The 18,114-nt window shown below is 35.3% G+C and overlaps 2 protein-coding genes across 4 annotated transcripts; one reads left to right on the forward strand and one right to left on the reverse strand.

The window, feature by feature from the left end:
• Nucleotides 1–8,529: 8,529 nt before the first annotated feature.
• LOC145110905 (phospholipid-transporting ATPase 1-like) lies at nucleotides 8,530–14,195 on the forward strand. Of its 3 annotated transcripts, none has more exons than XM_079047220.1 (9): nucleotides 8,530–8,874; nucleotides 9,057–10,796; nucleotides 10,882–11,215; nucleotides 11,313–12,018; nucleotides 12,108–12,231; nucleotides 12,309–12,528; nucleotides 12,605–13,063; nucleotides 13,137–13,315; nucleotides 13,878–14,195. In XM_079047220.1, the coding sequence occupies exons 2-9, from the start codon at nucleotides 9,491–9,493 to the stop codon at nucleotides 13,922–13,924; spliced, it is 3,375 nt and encodes a 1,124-aa protein (XP_078903346.1). In that variant the 5' UTR covers nucleotides 8,530–8,874; nucleotides 9,057–9,490; the 3' UTR covers nucleotides 13,925–14,195. The 3 variants fall into 3 exon arrangements, 2 of the variants coding, with proteins under 2 accessions (XP_078903346.1, XP_078903345.1); XM_079047219.1 differs by having other exon boundaries at nucleotides 8,533–8,874; nucleotides 10,876–11,215; XR_013710116.1 differs by having other exon boundaries at nucleotides 8,535–8,874; nucleotides 10,876–11,215; nucleotides 13,137–13,410.
• A 348-nt stretch (nucleotides 14,196–14,543) lies between these two features.
• On the reverse strand, nucleotides 14,544–15,987 carry LOC145115756 (uncharacterized). Its single transcript, XM_079052113.1, has 4 exons — nucleotides 15,350–15,987; nucleotides 15,210–15,275; nucleotides 15,033–15,098; nucleotides 14,544–14,907 (listed from the first exon to the last, which is right to left on the reverse strand). Exons 1-4 carry the CDS (start codon nucleotides 15,848–15,850, stop codon nucleotides 14,836–14,838), a joined length of 705 nt encoding a protein of 234 aa, XP_078908239.1. The 5' UTR covers nucleotides 15,851–15,987; the 3' UTR covers nucleotides 14,544–14,835.
• Nucleotides 15,988–18,114: the final 2,127 nt, after the last annotated feature.

Raw genomic sequence — 18,114 nt, forward strand, 5'->3', positions numbered from 1 at the left:
ATCACTCTTATACCCTGCATAAGACATCAAACAGGAAAGAGGTTTATGAGAGATAATATGAGAATCATCAAATACAAATAATTTCCTATTATAAGTATGTAGTAGATAGTATTGTATCTCCTATGATTCTCTATATGGGGGGTATGTCAGATACCTAACTCTAATCCATCCATCCGGATATCCTCATAGGTACAAATTAAGCTAAGAGTTGAATCCTCATGTAATAAGTCTCGGTCTGAGTCTCCAATCCTCAGGAAGTCTATCTAGGTCACCGATCCATGAATCCTCAAGTATTAGGTCTCGGTCTAATTCTTAAATCAACTAATCGAACTAAGATATCGATCCATAAATGCTCAAGCATTTAGATTGTCATCTACAACATCCATGTTTAGGTGTGCGTTGATCGGACCATAAGAAAACTTAGATGTGCATTCTAGGTCTAGTTGTGGTACGACCGCAGTATTGTAATAGCCCTTAGATTCATTTTTGACCTAAAATCTTAAGTTGTGATTTAAAAGGACGATCTTTATGATCTTTAGGTATATTTATAAGAGTTTATATAACTATTTTATCTGATTATTGTTCGATTAATGGTATTTTATTAATTTTATGTTTTGTACTTCAAGACTATCAAGTAAGGATCGGTCAGGTGAGAAGTGTCGGACGGCATGACCATTTTAGCATATAGTCGTTCTGAAATCCAACAACCCAAGCGCCAATTCAAACTAGACACCTTTCCCGTAAGTAGTCTATCTGTATGGTAATTAATAACAATGATTTTTATTAGATTTAACTAATTCATAGTGTATGCCCTAGGTTATAGTCATAGTTCCTAAGGAATTACTAGTTTGTTATAACTTGTACCTCTAATACCAATCTGTCTTACCCCCGGCCGGCGACGGAAACACCAGGCTGTGCCACGTAGGAACATTAGATCACGATGGCAGGTATATTGAACAATGCACATAAATATAACACCAACATTACTTTAATTTATTATAAATGTATTTTAGGATTACATTGTTTGATATTCAAGCATTCTTCCTATACATAACTAAACATAAATAAACAGAAATAACTTCCAGAGACTTCCTCGATGACTTCCTTCCTTCCACAACTATCCTCCACACTCAACTTCCTGAGAATACATGTATTTTGAAAACGTCAACATAAAGTTGGTGAGTTCACATGTTTTATAGTTTCCTATTTTATCCTTTTATTTGATCGAAAAGAATTTATAGTTTTCTGTTTTATCCTAAACCTTTCTTTCCTTTTGGATGTATTACCTATCTTAATTATATATATATATATATATATATATATATATATATATATATATATATATATATATATATATATATATATACACACAATAATTATGATTATCTGGATAAACAAGATATTAGGACAGAGTAACAATTAAGTACAGTGCATATCCTTAAACTTGGCCATCATTACTTCTAGGTACTATGTTATCCTATGAAAACGGTCAACATAACATCTAGGTATAATCCTTTCCTAGTATATTGGGTAGTATAACGATTAGGCATAATATCATTACATAAAACTAGGCAGACTATCTACCGGCATATTATCCTAATGTTTCATGCTTTGTATAAACTACGGATATAAAATATATTTTTAAAAGTTGACAAAGCAGTTTGGAAGCATGTATTCCCCCACATAAAACATTTGAAAATAGTAAAACTAGAGTCATGAACTCACCCTCAATGCGTGATACCGCTGATGTAGGGTAGAATCAGGGCTCAAGACTCTGGAAGTTGCCTCAGGATTGCAGTGGCTTCGAACAGAGGGAGAGATAGTTGCTTTGAGGGATGCAGAAATGGGACTACAAACCCTTTTATTTATAGTCGAGATTTTAGGGTGTGCGCGGCACAATTAGCAGTGTGCGTCGCGCGTGATCATTATGGCTCCATCTGGGAGTCACCACGTGTCACTCTCTCTTGGGGCCACGTCACTCTCAATCCGATCAAATCCGGTATCAGATGTACGTTGCGTGATGGCGCGCACCACGCGCACACAAAAAGGATTTTGAAAAATCAATATCTTATGAGTACGAGCTCCAATCTTTCCCCAATTTATATATATGTGTCGATCTAAACTAGTACTACAACTTTCCTTTATGTTGTTTTAGCTAGTTTTGACTTTCTTGTTTTTGTCTAACGGGGGTAAAAATAAATGATTTTACAAAACTCATATCTCTCTCATACGGACCCTGTTTTTGGCATTCTTTTTCCTAAAGTTCTTATCTCGAGGAGTACTACGATTCTCCTTTTTGTAACTTTAGTCAAAACTTAACCGATCTCTATGTGTCGTTTCGACGTCGTAATAATTATTTACGCGGTTGATTTTACTTTTTACAAAAATTATAACTCCTCCAATTGGAGTCAGATTTCTACAAAGTCTATATCCTTGGAATCACTTCAACGAGTACTTTCCGAATATATTAACCGTTTTAAAATACGGTACAACTTTTTGGACACTTATTTTAAGCCTAACGTCGATTTATTTCTAAATGTAACAACATATTTGATTATATTTATTCACAAAACAAACATTAAAGGGAGAATCGAAGTTGGCGAGAAGAGAAAGAGTGAAGGTTTCTATAAATTAAATAAGAAGAGTAGCTTCTCGAAGTGCGAACCCAAAGAAAAGAGGTATGGGGGTAACAACGAAGGTAGGTGGTATGAGAGGTGTAAGAAGAAGTACTTTGGGAGATACGACAGAGAAGTGACATGCTAAAAATGTGGAAGGACTGATCACTATTCCAAAGATTGTATGTTCAATGAAAATAAATGTTACGAATGTGGAGGTAGTGGGCATATTTCAAAGGATTGTCCAAAGAAGAAGGAAGCTGTAATGCCAAATGTGTCGCCAAAGCCAAAGGCGAGAGTATTTCATATGACCCTGGAGGCAGCAGAAGATTAAGCAGATTAAGAGAGGGAAGTTGTTTATCCGGAGTTCAAGACATGAAGTGGTCATCCCATATAGATATTTATCCAGAGTTCAAGACATGAAGTGGTCATCCCATATAGATAATATTATATTATGTAGCATGGTGTAAGAGACATGGAGCATGGTGAACCTTGAATACTATTGTCAACGTTTTTAGAAGTTATAAAATCCCTAATTATGTTAAACTATTCAATATATGACTCTGATCCAATGTCGAGTGTTGCACACTGCAGTTTTTCCATCACCGGCCACGGGTGTGACAATAAGGAACTATGGTTTTGACATAATGGATTGGCTAGGCACCAATGATGCTGATAGAAGTAATTCGAGGGAATTTACCTCCATACCAGTGTAATAAATTTTATATAGTGTGCCTTGTAGATTTGACACTACACGATAAAGAATTTGTACGAAGTGTTTGGAAGTAGAATTACAATTAAAGTTAAGATGTCTTTAATGAAGGAGCAGGACCGGTGATTATTAAGCCAACATTTCTATAGATGCATTCTTAAATGACCTCTTTATATGTTGAAAATTTGTGAGATTATTGAAGTTGAGATAAAGAAGTGCAGAGTAATATTATACTAGGTCTAGCATATGCGCGAAAAGGATCCTAAAAGGAGGGTCTAGGAAAATTTGTATGTGTATGGTAGAACACATAGTCAACATTTGAGCGCCTAGTTGAGTCTATTTTAGACATGTGCTTATTTGAACATATTCTTATATGTTAAATTGTTTTGTGATTTTAGGTGTAGTAACTTGGGGACTGTGAGGCAATTCTTGGGACGACTATGGGTAGGTATGAAAGGTAGTAGAGGCCTATACTACCCGAAGCACATGACTTGTACTTGGATAAGGAAGAGTCACAAGGTCACTAAGGCGCTAGTAGTTGAGTTTGTTTTGTCTGTTTCTGTCATTACTTTCATGTCGGTGATGACTAGCAAGAATGATTTTTTTCCGACCCCATAGAAACTTTAACATGCTAGGATACGATATACTAAACACAAGCTAAAACCAACTTCAATAATCCATAAAAGCATAAAATAACACATTTTATTAGGGTTCATCTAATATAAACGAAAGTAAAGGGTTATTAGCCTATGATTATAGAAGTAACACTCATAATCATAAAGTAAACTAGGTTAAACATAGTAAATCTAGGCAAACCAATGATTAATGATGAATCTTTACTTCAATCTCTCTAACTCTTATTCTCCAATGGAAATTAGGTCTCCAAGGGTTCTTTGTCGCTTTAGATTAAAGAAAATAGCAGCTTCATATGCATGCATACCGAAATTTGACCTAAAAAATGATATTTATACTTGCGAAATTATAATTTCCACGTCGTGGCCAAATATTCGCCATGCCGTGAAATCATTTCAGACGCGTATTCCTCAACCTTCGTTAATGGCCAGTTGAGAAGGTTCTAAAAGCCATGTCGTGGATCGGGAGATGCATCGCCGTGGGTTTCTTCTTTGATGCAAAATTCTTCTCTTCTTCTTCTCGATGCAAGCATCCTCCTCCAAGTTTCCAACTTTGCTCTACTTTAGTCACTTTTCACGAGAATGTCCTTCTTTGGCAACAAAATAGAATTTATACTTCATAAGTACCAAATATCTTTGTACTAAACCAAAATATAGCTAAAATATATTAAAATAATGCATATATATATATATATATATATATATATATATATATATATAAGGTTGAGTTATTGTGCGAACCAAAAGATTTGTGAGAACTTGCAAACTCATAATCAACTCATCAGTTTTCAACACCAAAAACACCAATCTTCTCCAAATGGTGTATCTAAACCATATCTAGGCTAAAAAAAGATTTGACAATTTTTTTATTTTATTTTTAAAATTTGCATGTATGCACAATCAACAGTTGTACGTACTGCTGATGGGCATAATCAACATTCATATGGACTGCGGATGTGCACAATCAACAACCATATGGACTGCTAATGAGCAATCAGCAGTCCATATGGCTGCTGATTGTGCTCACCAGGAGTCCATATGATTGTTGATTGTGCTCATCAGCAGTCATACAAAAAACCAAAAAAAAATAAAATAAAATCTTCAAACTTTTTTTGAGCCTAGATATGGCTTAGACGCACCATTTGGAAAAGATTGGTGTTTTTGGTGTTGAAAAATGATGAGTTGATTATGAGTTCGCAAGTTCTCACAAATCTTTTGGTTCTCAAAAGAACCTGGCTCTCTCTCTCTCTCTCTCTCTATATATATATATATATATATATATATATATATATATATATATATATATATATATATATATATATATATAAAACAATATCAATAACACCCGTTTTCTAGTATGGATCAACTGAAGACTTAATGGGCCAAAGTTATGGTTTTTGGAGAAAACCACATGCCACGATGTGATGGGTTGGTGACCACGGCGTGGCATGACAATTTAATGAAGAGCGTGTTTGGCTTGTTTTCCATGGCGTGGCAAGGTGATGGCTACGACGTGGAAGCTGTTGCAGCCCAAGCCCATGATTTTTAGGGTTTCTCCCATATTTAAAGACCATAACTTTAGGGTTAGGTCATTCTCTTCAGCCTTCACTCTCCTATCTCGAAACCCTAGCGCCTTTTAGTGTTCTTGAGGTGTTCTTGGCAATTTGAAGGCTCATTTCTCATGTTTTGGTGAGGAACTTGAAGATCAAGTTGCTTGCAAAGTGTTTTGGTGAAGAGCTCAAGCGTAGATCTAGCAAAGTGACTTCATTTTTGGACCATTGTGAGTATAAAGCTTCAATTTTTTCTTATACTTTTTTAGATCTAGTTTTTGGTCCATTTTTATGCTTTTGGTCCCTATTTGGTGGTATGCTTGGAGTTGAGGTGACTCCAGCCCTTTCTAAGCACTAAGGATTATCTTCCAGAACTTTTTTTTGTTGGAAAGTTGGTAGCTTGACCTTGTCCTTGGAGCCATGCATGCTTTGTGAAGGATTTATGCCATTTTTGGACATAGGGTTGTAAATCTTGTTTTAGAGTGAGGTCTTAATGGATAAAGTTGGAAACTTTATCCATTAAGTCAGTGAGAAGGATTAGATCTGTAATTTTGAGCCTTGATCTATAAGGATTAAGCTCTTAATGAAGGAATGGAAAATCTGCCAGCAACCACGACGTAGCTAAGGACTTTCCACAGCGTGGTGGAGTTCAACTTCATGATTTTGTCCTGACATGCCCACGACATGGCCAAGGAGGGCCCACGACGTGGTGATGTCCTGCATGTCGACTGTTTTGTCGAAACATTCTCATGGCGTGGTCAAGAGGTCTCCACATCATCGTGAGCATTGACTTTTGCTGACCGTTGATCGTTGAATTTTAACCAGTTGACTTGGGGTCAAACTTGGAGGTTTAGGGTTGTTGATTGAGGATTCATATCTTTTGGTGTTAGTCGGTTCATGGGATTGAGCAGTGCAAGGTGTGAGAGTGTTTATGTGCTTCTCCGGTTCTTCAGCTCAGGCGAGTGTCTCACTATGCCACGTATCCCATTATATATCATTTGCATGGTAGGATAAATGTACTGTTAGAGTACACGTATGTTAGTTGACTAGGATAACTCCTTGTTATGCATGTGTAGTTTATGACACTTGGTGTCTTGGTATGCTAGATTGGTAGGGTCTTGCCTGTGGATCGTATGATACTGTTAGGAGTTATGTTTGGTTATGGTAGTTAGGGTATGCCAGTTATCAGGATTATGTATGATTGACCAGCGAAAGACTTAATTGAGAAGTGATCAATGGCAGAGTTACTAGGGAAGGCTAGTTGCTAAGGGTATGAATATACTATTATCTGTTATGTATTTATGTTATATGATTATGGGGTAATGATATCTTTGTATCTGTGTAGTTCAAGTTGGATAGCCTAAGAACTTTTGGTATAATGCCTTATTACGATGTTCTTATTTGACTGTTCACTCTCAGGTGGGTCATCTGTTCAAATGTCTATATGATCCCTGACTACATATGAAACCGTGTATTACATGAAAAAACATAATACGACCCCTGGGAAATGTATGAAATACCAGAATCTGGCCCCTGGCAGATATATGAAAGACTAGGATCTGGCCCCGGACACTTGTATGGAAGACCAGGATCTAGCCCCTAACACTTTCATGTAAGACCCGAATTTGGCCATTGACATTACCAAGAAAGACCATGATTTGGCCCATAACAAGAAGTGACTATAAGACTATGATTTGGCCATAACATTCACTCGGGGTGGGAGAGATTCGTTATTGTATGTATGATTGTTATGTATGTTTTATACATGTTGATAGGAGAGTTGGCAAGTCGACGTTAGAGTCGAGGACTTTGTGTGAATGCATTGTATATATGATGGAATATATGGTATAATGGGGAACTCACTAAGCTTTATGCTTACAATTGTGGATTAAACATTTTGCAGGTCGTTCGTGAGAAGAGCTTGGCGTGACTGTACACACGCATCAAATATATTCGTTTCCGCGGTTTTGTAACTTTAACTCTGATAATGTATGGTTTTCAATCACTCAAACGTTATTTAATGATTTCTAAAATAAAGGTTTAATTGGTTAATCTATTTCAAAAATGAAAAATCTCTTTGTAATTTTTGGGACGTTACAAGAAACCTCAGTTCATTCCCACTCTCCCACACTCCCGTTTGTTATATACGAGAATATGAGCCACGCCTAGTACAACCTCATACCTAGTCTCCTACCCATTTATTATACGCAAGAACATGAGCTACACCTAGTACAACCTCATACCTAGTTTCCCACTATGCTCCTCGTTTCCTAATTCCAACACAATGGAGAAGTGAGCTCAAGCTTCCGTTAGGATAATAATCGTAAAACAGAAGTTTAATCGTCTGTTTCGAACCTCACCCTAAAAAACAAAATGGTGTTCTTGTGTCAGATCGAACCAAGTGTCTCGATTTTAGAAATAATGGTATTATGTGAACAACTTCAACAAGTTTGACGACGAATTCAACTACCGTTTTAATTTTTTGAAACAATGGTATTATGTGAATAACTTCAAAAAGTTGGATGATCGAATTTGGAAAAAAAATTGTCTAGATGTGAACAAAACCAATGGTTCATTACCCTCATGTGTCATTATCGTTGTCACATATATGTCATGTAAGTTGTAACTTGCTACAGTTGGTCATAATGGTCGTATGTGAACACTTTGAACAAGTTCGTTGCCTAGATGCGTACAAAAAAAAGTTATCAAAATGTGAATGAAACGAAAAGATAATTATTCTGATAAGTCGATATCCCAAAACTAAATTATATTTTTACCTTTAAAAAACAAAGACATATAAGATGTATTTTTTTCGATCATTTTATATGTATAATTTGTCAAATATTTTTCTCTAAACAGTAAAACTCCTCTTTTTAAACGGGAATAAACAAACATTTTATGAAAAATATACAAATAGTTTTAATAGGTAAAGAATGTGGAAATAATAGTTAAAAAATGGAATGTAAGCTTTTGGGAATGACGAATACGGGTAGCTGTTTTTGTGGGTCGAAGGCAATCAATCACTAAAAACGTGAATTAAAGGCAAATTGCAAGCAATTTGCAGGCAGATAGATGGGACTAGACGACTCATCACTTTAAAGTTTAAAGCAGAGAGGAGTAAAGAACCAACATTTATGCTCATCCACTCGTCCTTCTCTCTTTCTCTCTCTTTCTCTCATTACTCACGCATCAGTTTCTCTTTCTCCTCGATCTCCGCGCTCCGCCTGCCTTCGTCCGTTTATCTGTTTCAATCTAATTTGTGCCTTCACAATTTGCCAGATAATTGTAGGAAAAAGCTGCAATCTTTGTGTTTCTTGACGTTCCAGATCTGTTCGTTAGTGTGTGGAAGGATTAATCTGATCTGGGTCAGTTTCATCATTCATCAACTTTTTTTTTTCTTTGAATGTAATTATGTGCATGTCTGTGTATCTATCTACGCCAAATTGCTGGGGTTTCTTTGTTTTTTCTGTTCTCGTTTTGCGATTTACAATTCGAACACAATGTGTTTGCGTAAATGACAGAACGAGTTTTTGGTCTTGTACGACAGGTGAAATTCCCAATTGTGCAAACCCTGAAGGTCTATTAGTGTATCCTCTTCCATTGAAGTGTCAGAAACGTTAATTTCTGGATTTGAGACACTGCAGATATCTTAAAACTCACAGGAAAAGAACCCTAAAGCAAATGACTTCTTGACCTTCTTTTGGTTAACAAGTTGTCCCACGACAGATTCTCAATGCATTGAACATGACTATCTTGGGTACCCAATAAGTCTTCTTGTTGGGGAAACAGAATGGATTGAAGTTCTAGTTTTCACTTTGTGAATGAAGGGGAAAGAAATAACACACTTTACCCCTTTGAACCTAAGTTCTATCTGCAGCATTCACCATAAAGCTCTGTATGTGAAAGGAAAAGTTGTTATCTCTTGCTGCTTTTTCTCGGGTCCCAGATACATTTCCCTGATCTGAGATTCGTTATAAAAGCATGCAGTTAGATAATGAAAAGCTAGCACGTGATAATTCTAGACTGATATACATCGATAATCCTCAAAGAACCAATGAAGAGTATGAATTCACAGGAAACAAGATCACCACTAGCAAATACACACTTATAAACTTCTTACCCAAGAATCTTTTCATTCAGTTTCATCGAGTGGCTTACATATACTTTTTAGCCATTGCAGCTCTCAATCAGCTTCCTCCTCTTGCAGTCTTTGGAAGAACAGTCTCTCTCTTCCCTCTCCTTTTTGTTCTCACAGTCACTGCTATAAAAGACGGATACGAGGATTGGAGAAGACACAGATCTGATCGAAATGAGAACAACAAAGAATCCCTTGTTCTTGAATCCGGAAACTTCCAATCCAAAAGATGGAAAGACATCAAAGTAGGTGAGGTGGTGAAAATTAAAGCTGATGAGACAATCCCTTGTGACATGGTGCTGATGTGGACAAGTGATCCTAGTGGCATTGCTTACATACAAACCATGAATTTAGATGGAGAGTCGAATTTAAAGACACGTTACGCTAGACAAGAAACATCCTTAATGCCATTAGGATCAATATCAGGGGTAATTAGATGTGAACAACCTAATAGAAACATATATGAGTTCACAGCTAATATGGAGTTAAATGGTCATAAAGTTTCCCTAAGTCAATCAAACATTATCCTACGTGGATGTCAGGTGAAAAACACAGAATGGGTTATAGGTGTTGTGGTGTATGCTGGACAAGAGACAAAAGCTATGCTAAATAGTGCAGTTTCCCCTTCAAAAAGAAGCAGACTTGAACAAGCAATGAACTCAGAAACTATTTGGTTATCTGTTTTTCTATTCATATTGTGTCTTGTTGTTGCTATTGGGATGTGTTTATGGTTGATGAGTCATCAGGATGCAATTGATACGATTCCTTATTACAGAAAGAGCTATCTTATAAAGGGAAAGTTTCCAGGAAAACCGTATAAGTATTATGGGATTCCTATGGAGACGTTTTTTGCTTTTTTGAGTTCTGTTATTGTGTTTCAGATAATGATTCCAATATCTTTATACATCACCATGGAATTGGTTCGATTAGGTCAATCTTATTTCATGATAGAAGACAAACACATGTATGACAGCAGTACAAACTCAAGGTTTCAATGCAGATCCTTAAATATAAATGAAGATTTAGGTCAAATTCGTTATGTGTTTTCTGATAAAACTGGAACACTTACTGAAAACAAAATGGAATTTAGAAAAGCATCTGTTTTCGGGAAGCATTATCATAATCCACCAATTGTGGATAAAAAGAATCCAGGTTTGACTTTTGACTTTCTTTTAGTAGTTTTATTTTATAACATTCTTTTTGTGAATTTATAACATTGTTGTTTCCACAGAAGCAGACATGAAAGGAAAGAAGCTGAAATCTGATATTACTGTGGATCCTGACCTCATGGGGTTGCTTCATAAAGGGCTAAATGGGAATGAAAGAATTTCTGCTCATGAGTTTTTTCTAACACTAGCAGCATGCAACACTGTGATTCCAATTCTTAATCAAAGTAGTTCACAAGGGTCTTCCATGGGGACTGAAATTCATGAAGATCTTGAAGCTATTGATTATCAAGGAGAATCTCCTGATGAACAAGCTCTTGTAGCTGCAGCTTGTGCATATGGATACATTCTTTTTGAAAGAACATCTGGTCATATTGCAGTTGATGTCAATGGTGAGAAATTAAGGTAGAAAACTCACTTGATTACATGTTTCATGTTTCATAATTCATATCAATATATCATAAACTAAAACAAAATGTCAAAATCTTGATGTGAAATGTAGGCTGGATGTATTAGGGCTGCATGAGTTTGACAGTGTCCGAAAAAGAATGTCAGTGGTTATCAGATTCCCAAACAATGAAGTAAAGGTATTGGTAAAAGGGGCAGATACGTCAATTCTCAGCATCTTGAGGGACGATTCTGGAAACGATAACAATTTAAGCATCATAACACAACACCATTTGAATGAGTATTCATCAGAAGGTCTTCGGACACTTGTACTTGCTTCTAGGGATCTTACAAATCAAGAACTTGAAGAATGGCAATCAATGTATGAAGATGCCACCACTTCATTGGTTGATAGATCTTTGAAACTAAGACAAACTGCATCACTTGTTGAATGTAATTTACATTTGCTTGGAGCAACTGGAATTGAAGACAAACTTCAAGAAGGAGTTCCTGAAACTATCGAGTGTTTACGTGAAGCAGGAATTAAGGTTTGGGTTTTGACTGGAGATAAACAGGAAACTGCAATTTCAATTGCTCTTTCTTGTAAGCTTTTGACATCAGATATGCATCAGATTGTTATAAATGGAACTTCAGAAACTGAATGTAGACAGCTTCTGTCTGAATCAATGGCTAGATATGGTGTTAAATGTAGAGATTTGAAGAATACTGAAAACATAGAAGGAAGAACAGATGGGGAATTGGCATTGATAATTGATGGGAATAGTTTGGTTTACATCTTGGAAAGAGATTTGGAATCAGAGGCATGAAGTATTTTCTTGTCTTATTTTCATATTTCATAAAATTTATCATTATTTCATGACTTCTTAACATTTCTTTTTTTAATTGACAGCTGTTCAATCTGGCAACATCTTGTAGAGTTGTTTTGTGTTGTCGAGTTGCACCTTTACAAAAAGCTGGAATTGTTGATTTGATCAAGAGTCGAACTGATGATATGACACTAGCAATAGGTGATGGTAAGTTAGTTTAACTATATATTTAAAAAGACGTTTTTATCCTTCCAAAATTTAGTCTTTTTTAACACATTTTTTAGGTGCAAATGATGTGTCAATGATCCAAATGGCGGATGTTGGTGTTGGCATATGTGGACAAGAGGGACGCCAGGCTGTCATGGCTTCAGATTTTGCAATGGGACAATTTAGATTCTTAAAAAGACTACTTTTAGTACATGGTCATTGGAATTATCAACGCATGGGTTATTTGGTTCTTTATAACTTCTACAGAAATGCTGTTTTTGTCTTCATGCTTTTTTGGTAAATACTCGTATTATATCTTTCTCTTTATGATGTATATAAATATAAAAAAAATGTTGGATTTTGTTATGTTCAGGTATATATTATGTGCAGCTTTTTCAACAACATCTGCACTTACTGACTGGAGCAGTGTGTTCTACTCAGTAATTTACACTTCAGTCCCTACAATTGTGGTTGGAATTCTAGACAAAGACTTGAGTCATAAGACACTTCTTCAGTATCCAAAGTTGTATGAATCTGGACACAGGCAAGAAAGTTACAACAGTTGTCTTTTTTGGATGATGATGGCTGATACCATATGGCAAAGTCTTGCACTTTTTTGTGTTCCAAGATTTGCATTTTCACAAAGCACAATTGATATTTGGAGTATGGGTAGTTTGTGGACTGTTTCAGTGGTCATTTTGGTAAATATACATTTAGCCATGGACATTCAAAGATGGGTGCTTTATACTCATATCTCAATTTGGGGATCTGTGGTTATGACATATGCTTGTGTAGTTGTGTTGGATTCCATTCCTGTTTTCCCTAATTACAGGTTAGTTTTACAAACTTATATATATTTTTATAATAATAAGGAACTAATAGTGGTTATTTTTTGTATTTTTCAGGACAATATATGAATTGGCAAAACAACCTACATATTGGCTATCGATTTGGCTTATAATAGTGGTGGCATTACTTCCTAGATTTATAATCAAAGCTATGCATAGAATGTTTAGGCCTTCAGATATTCAGATAGCTAGAGAAGCTGAGATATTGAGAAAAAGAAGATTCTTTTATGGGTCAAGTACGCTTCGAAGATCTAGTGACTAAAATTGATTCGGTTTTATGTAGTATGTGGGGCCCATATGGTTTTGAATTCAAGAGAGATTAATAAAAGTAGTAAGTGCAGTTATAAAATTTTACACGAATGGTCCCTATGGTTTGGGGTAATTTGCGCGTTTGGTCCCTAACTTATTTTTTTAACTCGGAAAGTCCCTACTGTTTGTTTTTGTTACGCGCTTGGTCCCTACTATTTGTTTTTGTTACGCGCTTGGTTCCTGTCTTACCTAAAAAGACTATTATTTAAATAAGGAAAAATGGTGGGGTAGGTAAGGTAAGGTGAAGGGGGTAGGGTTGGGGTGTGTTTATTTAAATAAATTAAAAAATCAAGGGCAAAATAGTTTTTTTAGGTAAGACAGGGACCAAGCGTGTAGCAAAATCAAACAGTAGGGACCTTCCGAGTTAAAAAAATAAGTTAGGGACCAAACGCGCAAATTACCCTAAACCATAGGGACCATTCGTGTAATTTACTCTAAAATTTTCATATAATGTTATCAATGGCTGATGATTTGTTTTCAACCTTTTAGGTTGGAAGGTTGATAGAGCAAGGGTGGTATTCGGGTTCGAGAATTGAAAAGGGCATTTTGGCAATTTGGTTGATACATAATATTGGATTTGGTTTTGGAAATAGGGACATGAGGGGTACAGAATATGTGTTGGGCAGTGGTGAAGAGATAGAGAGAGGAGGTGTGTAAGAGTTTTATGTAAAGTAGTAGTTTCTTTTAGGTGTAGGGCTGTAACAAAATGAGACAATATGATTCTTACTTAGTTAATGAGGAAATATGTAGACAGTGTTTCATCTATTGAGAGAGGAAATAGAGAAGGTATGTAATGGTTTCTTTAAACTTTTGTTAGATTTCCGTAAAAAATGGAAACATTTTCTCAAAAATCGCAGGATTTGTCATAAATATATGTATGTATACTTCTAAAAAATGTACATATGTTTCTAAATATGTAGTTATATTTCTAAAAAAACATATGATACTGTTAGAAAATACATTTTAATCGTATGAATAGGTAAAAAAAAAACTCGTATATAGAGAAATAACATTTTAAAAAAATATATAGAATATGTATAATATAAAAAACACAAACAGTTTTATGCTATGTAAAAACTGAAGTGTCGTAAAGAATTCAATTAATTTCATGACTTACATGCCATATTTTATTGGATCTTATGTTAAAAAACAACATATTTATATCGGTTAACCCTATAATTCTTAAGAATGATTGATAATTCTAAGAAATTACATGTAAAAGGAAAAATTTTGTGTATTTCTTGATATTTTGTAGAAATTGCAAAATATGCTCTTAATAGGAGTAAAAAAAATTGAGATGATGGTGATTTGCAATTATGACGACACACATGCTTCTACTATTTTTCAATATCAATCAATGAATACAACAAGGAATTATACCCACTTTTTCCTTTTTGACCCCAACAACAAACCAAAAATCCAAAAGCAAAACTTCAACTTAATTATTTCAATTCTTCGAATCATTTACCCCACAAGGACTTGTCACCTTTTCTTCTTCCGTTTCTTCAGCATTTCCCACCTAACAAATTCGAATTTTCTTCATTTAGTAATTAATCATTGAGGATAAGTATAATTTATAGAAATTTATACAAATTCATGATCAGGATCAAAAAAATTCAAATCTGTTGCTGATTTATGACTTACCTGGGGTTTATCTGGTTTGGTCTTCTCCTTCTCTCTCAACAATCTGACCTTTTCTTCTTCCGTCGCCTAACAATTTTGAAGTTTCTTCATATAAGTTATTGAACTTGATAATGGATTATGAGTATAAATGATACAAATTCACGATTGTGTTCATGAAAATTCAAATTAACTACTTGCCTGTGATTTATCTGGTTTGATCTTCTCATGCTCCTTCTCTCTCAATGATTTGATCGGTAGTATCCTCTGAAACACACAATAAAAAGGCACAGTTATCGAACTGAATTTTTTTTGGGATTGTTTTCATGTCTTAAACTTACGTTGCATAAAGATCTGAGCTCGTTTAATCTATAAAGCCGATCCACTTCAATTTCAAGCACCTTCTGAATCTCTCCTCTCTGATCGAGCTCCTTCATCTTCGTCTCCATCATTAACTCCCTGTCTCTGAGCATCTTCTCTGTCTTCTCTCTGTCGGACCTCAACCTCTCCATCTTTTCCCGAATGGCATTCAGTTCCTCAGCCAGCGAGACTTCAAATTCCTCGATTTGCACCGGAGCTGCAGCAACAGAAACAGCACAGATCGAAGAAGGATTCGGATCCAGATTAGAAGTAATATTTCGTTTCTCATTCTGATTAGGATTCTCCTTGTTAGAATCTTCAGAGATCTCGATCCATCCATGCTTTAGATTTGGCTTTTGGTAGGTGTTTCCAGACGGTGGAGGATGTACATTCGACGGGGATCTGATCGGTTTAAGAGGCTGTCGGCCGGTTTTTGGCCGGACGAGAGGGTTTCCTGTGATCGGAGATTGATCTGTTGGCATTATTGACGAGAATCTTGAGCTGTGATGAACGAAGCTGAGAGAATGTGTGTGTGTGTGTGTGTGTTTTAAAATAGGAAGAAGAGGGTGTTGCAGAAATGTGTTTTGAATTTGAAAGTAACCCAAGCGGGACTAACGGCTATTTCATTTCCAAAAAAAATTCTAATTTTTTCTTGAACTTCTTATTTCAAATTTATCAGTGTTGGATTCTCCAAAAAGAACAAAACATTAAATAATCTCTCGATTCTATAAAGAAAAGAAATATTCTATTCGCATCAATATAAAAATTAAGTAAAACAGATCAAAGAAGGTTATTGTATTTTTAACTGAATTGGATCTAGAAAAATAGTTGATTATTTAGATACGTGTACTATTTATAAGTGTTATATGTATTACTTTATCTCTTATTATTAATTGTTTAAAGGGATAATGACTTGATAGGGTAAGATACTTTTTGAAATGTACACATTTAGTCCTTATTCTTTTTTTTTAAATAAACACTTATACTTTATTAATATGTACACATTAGGTCCCTTTCACCGGATTCTACAGGTTTTGCTGACGTGGAAGGGTTTATTTTACAAAAAAAAAGAATAAGGACTAAATGTGTACATTTCAAAAAGTATCTTACCCTATCAAGTCATTTTCCCTTTCTTTTATTTTGTTGAAATGAAATATCCAGATGACATCCACATATCCACAACGAGATTTTTCCAATTTTTATTCATCATGAAAAAGAGGGAGAACCCCGATCTCCGGCGACTCCTTTGTGTGTTCCTACACATCACTGGTAGCAAGGAGGAATGATGGCAAAAACAACAAGGTCGAAGGGGGAGGCAGAAGGAAGTAGAGACGGTAGTTGGCGGCGAGGAGCTGCTCTGGTAGCCCCCTCGTCGATTCTTTCTTCTTTTTCTGGCAACATATCTCAAAGATGGAGGCAAAGAGAGACAGATCGGAGAAACACAACATGTAAAGGGTGTTTGGCTGTTGCTGTTCGACCGGAAGGAAGAGAGACGAGAAAGAGAAGGGTCGCCGCCCTTTTCTTGTTGCTGGAGGATCACCCACCTCCGGTGACTAAGCTAATTAATTGCTATTTAGTGTCACTTGTGCTTCCACATCAGCAAAACCTGTAGAATCCGGTGAAAAGGACCTAATGTGTACATATTAATAAAGTATAAGGGTTTATTTTACAAAAAAAAAGAATAAGGACTAAATGTGTACAATTCAAAAAGTATCTTACCCTATCAAGTCATTTTCCCTAAAAGAAAATTCGTATATGACCGGTATACCGGGTATAGCCGGTCACAAGGATTGCATTGTTACAAAAAATAAAGTATAAGAGTTTATTTTACAAAAAAAAAAGAATAAAGACTAAATGTGTACATTTCAAAAAGTATCTTACCCTATCAAGTCATTTTCCCTTGTTTAAACATTGCTCGATATGGTCTTTTGGTAGACCTAGACCTAAAAATTTGATATATAATATGATTAACACGATAGGAACACAATATAAGTTTTTCCGTGTATGTGTTTTAGAAATTCATGTTTTGTGTTTATTGGTGTCAACACATATTTTAAATTCGTGTTTCATGTCTTACACGTGTCAAACACAAATTTACCTGTTTAAACACGTATAAGACTCGACACAAATTCATGTCGACATGTGACGCTTATAAACATGTATAAACAAATATATACACGGATAGATTTAGGGGCTAAAGTTTACACTTCTAAAATATTAGAAATGTAATTGGGAGTTTGTACTTTGGATTAAAATTATTTGTATGTTATCCTAGCTTAAAAAATGGTATTAAAACATGTCTATTTGTGTTTTCGTGTAACACAGTTAAAATACATGTCTATTCGTGGTGTCATATGTCACATGCAGTAACAGATCTAGGATTTGTAACTGTTGGGGGCACAAGAAAAATATCAAACACTCTTTTTTTTAGGTCGAATTAAGATGGTTTTAGATATAAGTAAACTTGAACATAAAAAAAAAAAATTGAAAGTTGTTGAATTCTCAAGAAAATATACTTCTGGTAGTAAAATGCATAATCTCAAGCAAAATATACAAGCCTCTAACTTTAAGTACCACTAATTAATTGCAAAATATACACACCTCTGACTTTAGGTGCACTTATTAATTGTTTATGTTATGTCACTGCTTATTTTCGACATTTACTAAATGTGATTAAATTAAAACTTGTGAGCTCCTTTATTAATTATTGTGATATTTGTTATTATTCATGGCACTGGCACGAATT

This window comes from Lactuca virosa, chromosome 5 (assembly GCF_052849685.1).
Source record: "Lactuca virosa cultivar CGN04683 chromosome 5, Lactuca_virosa_CGN04683_v6, whole genome shotgun sequence".
Classification (NCBI taxonomy): Eukaryota; Viridiplantae; Streptophyta; class Magnoliopsida; order Asterales; family Asteraceae; genus Lactuca; species Lactuca virosa.

Bases quoted from the DNA above. Each gene is read 5' to 3' on its own strand.
- LOC145110905 (XM_079047219.1), top strand. From the start codon at position 9,491: ATGCAGTTAGATAATGAAAAGCTAGCACGTGATAATTCTAGACTGATA. The intron at 11,216-11,312 runs GTAGAAAACTCA...TGTGAAATGTAG, and splicing joins GTCAATGGTGAGAAATTAAG to GCTGGATGTATTAGGGCTGC. The intron at 13,064-13,136 runs GTTAGTTTTACA...TGTATTTTTCAG, and splicing joins CCTGTTTTCCCTAATTACAG to GACAATATATGAATTGGCAA.
- LOC145115756 (XM_079052113.1), bottom strand. From the start codon at position 15,850: ATGCCAACAGATCAATCTCCGATCACAGGAAACCCTCTCGTCCGGCCA. The intron at 15,276-15,349 runs GTAAGTTTAAGA...TGTGTGTTTCAG, and splicing joins AGCTCAGATCTTTATGCAAC to AGGATACTACCGATCAAATC. The intron at 14,908-15,032 runs GTAAGTCATAAA...CGAATTTGTTAG, and splicing joins CCAAACCAGATAAACCCCAG to GTGGGAAATGCTGAAGAAAC.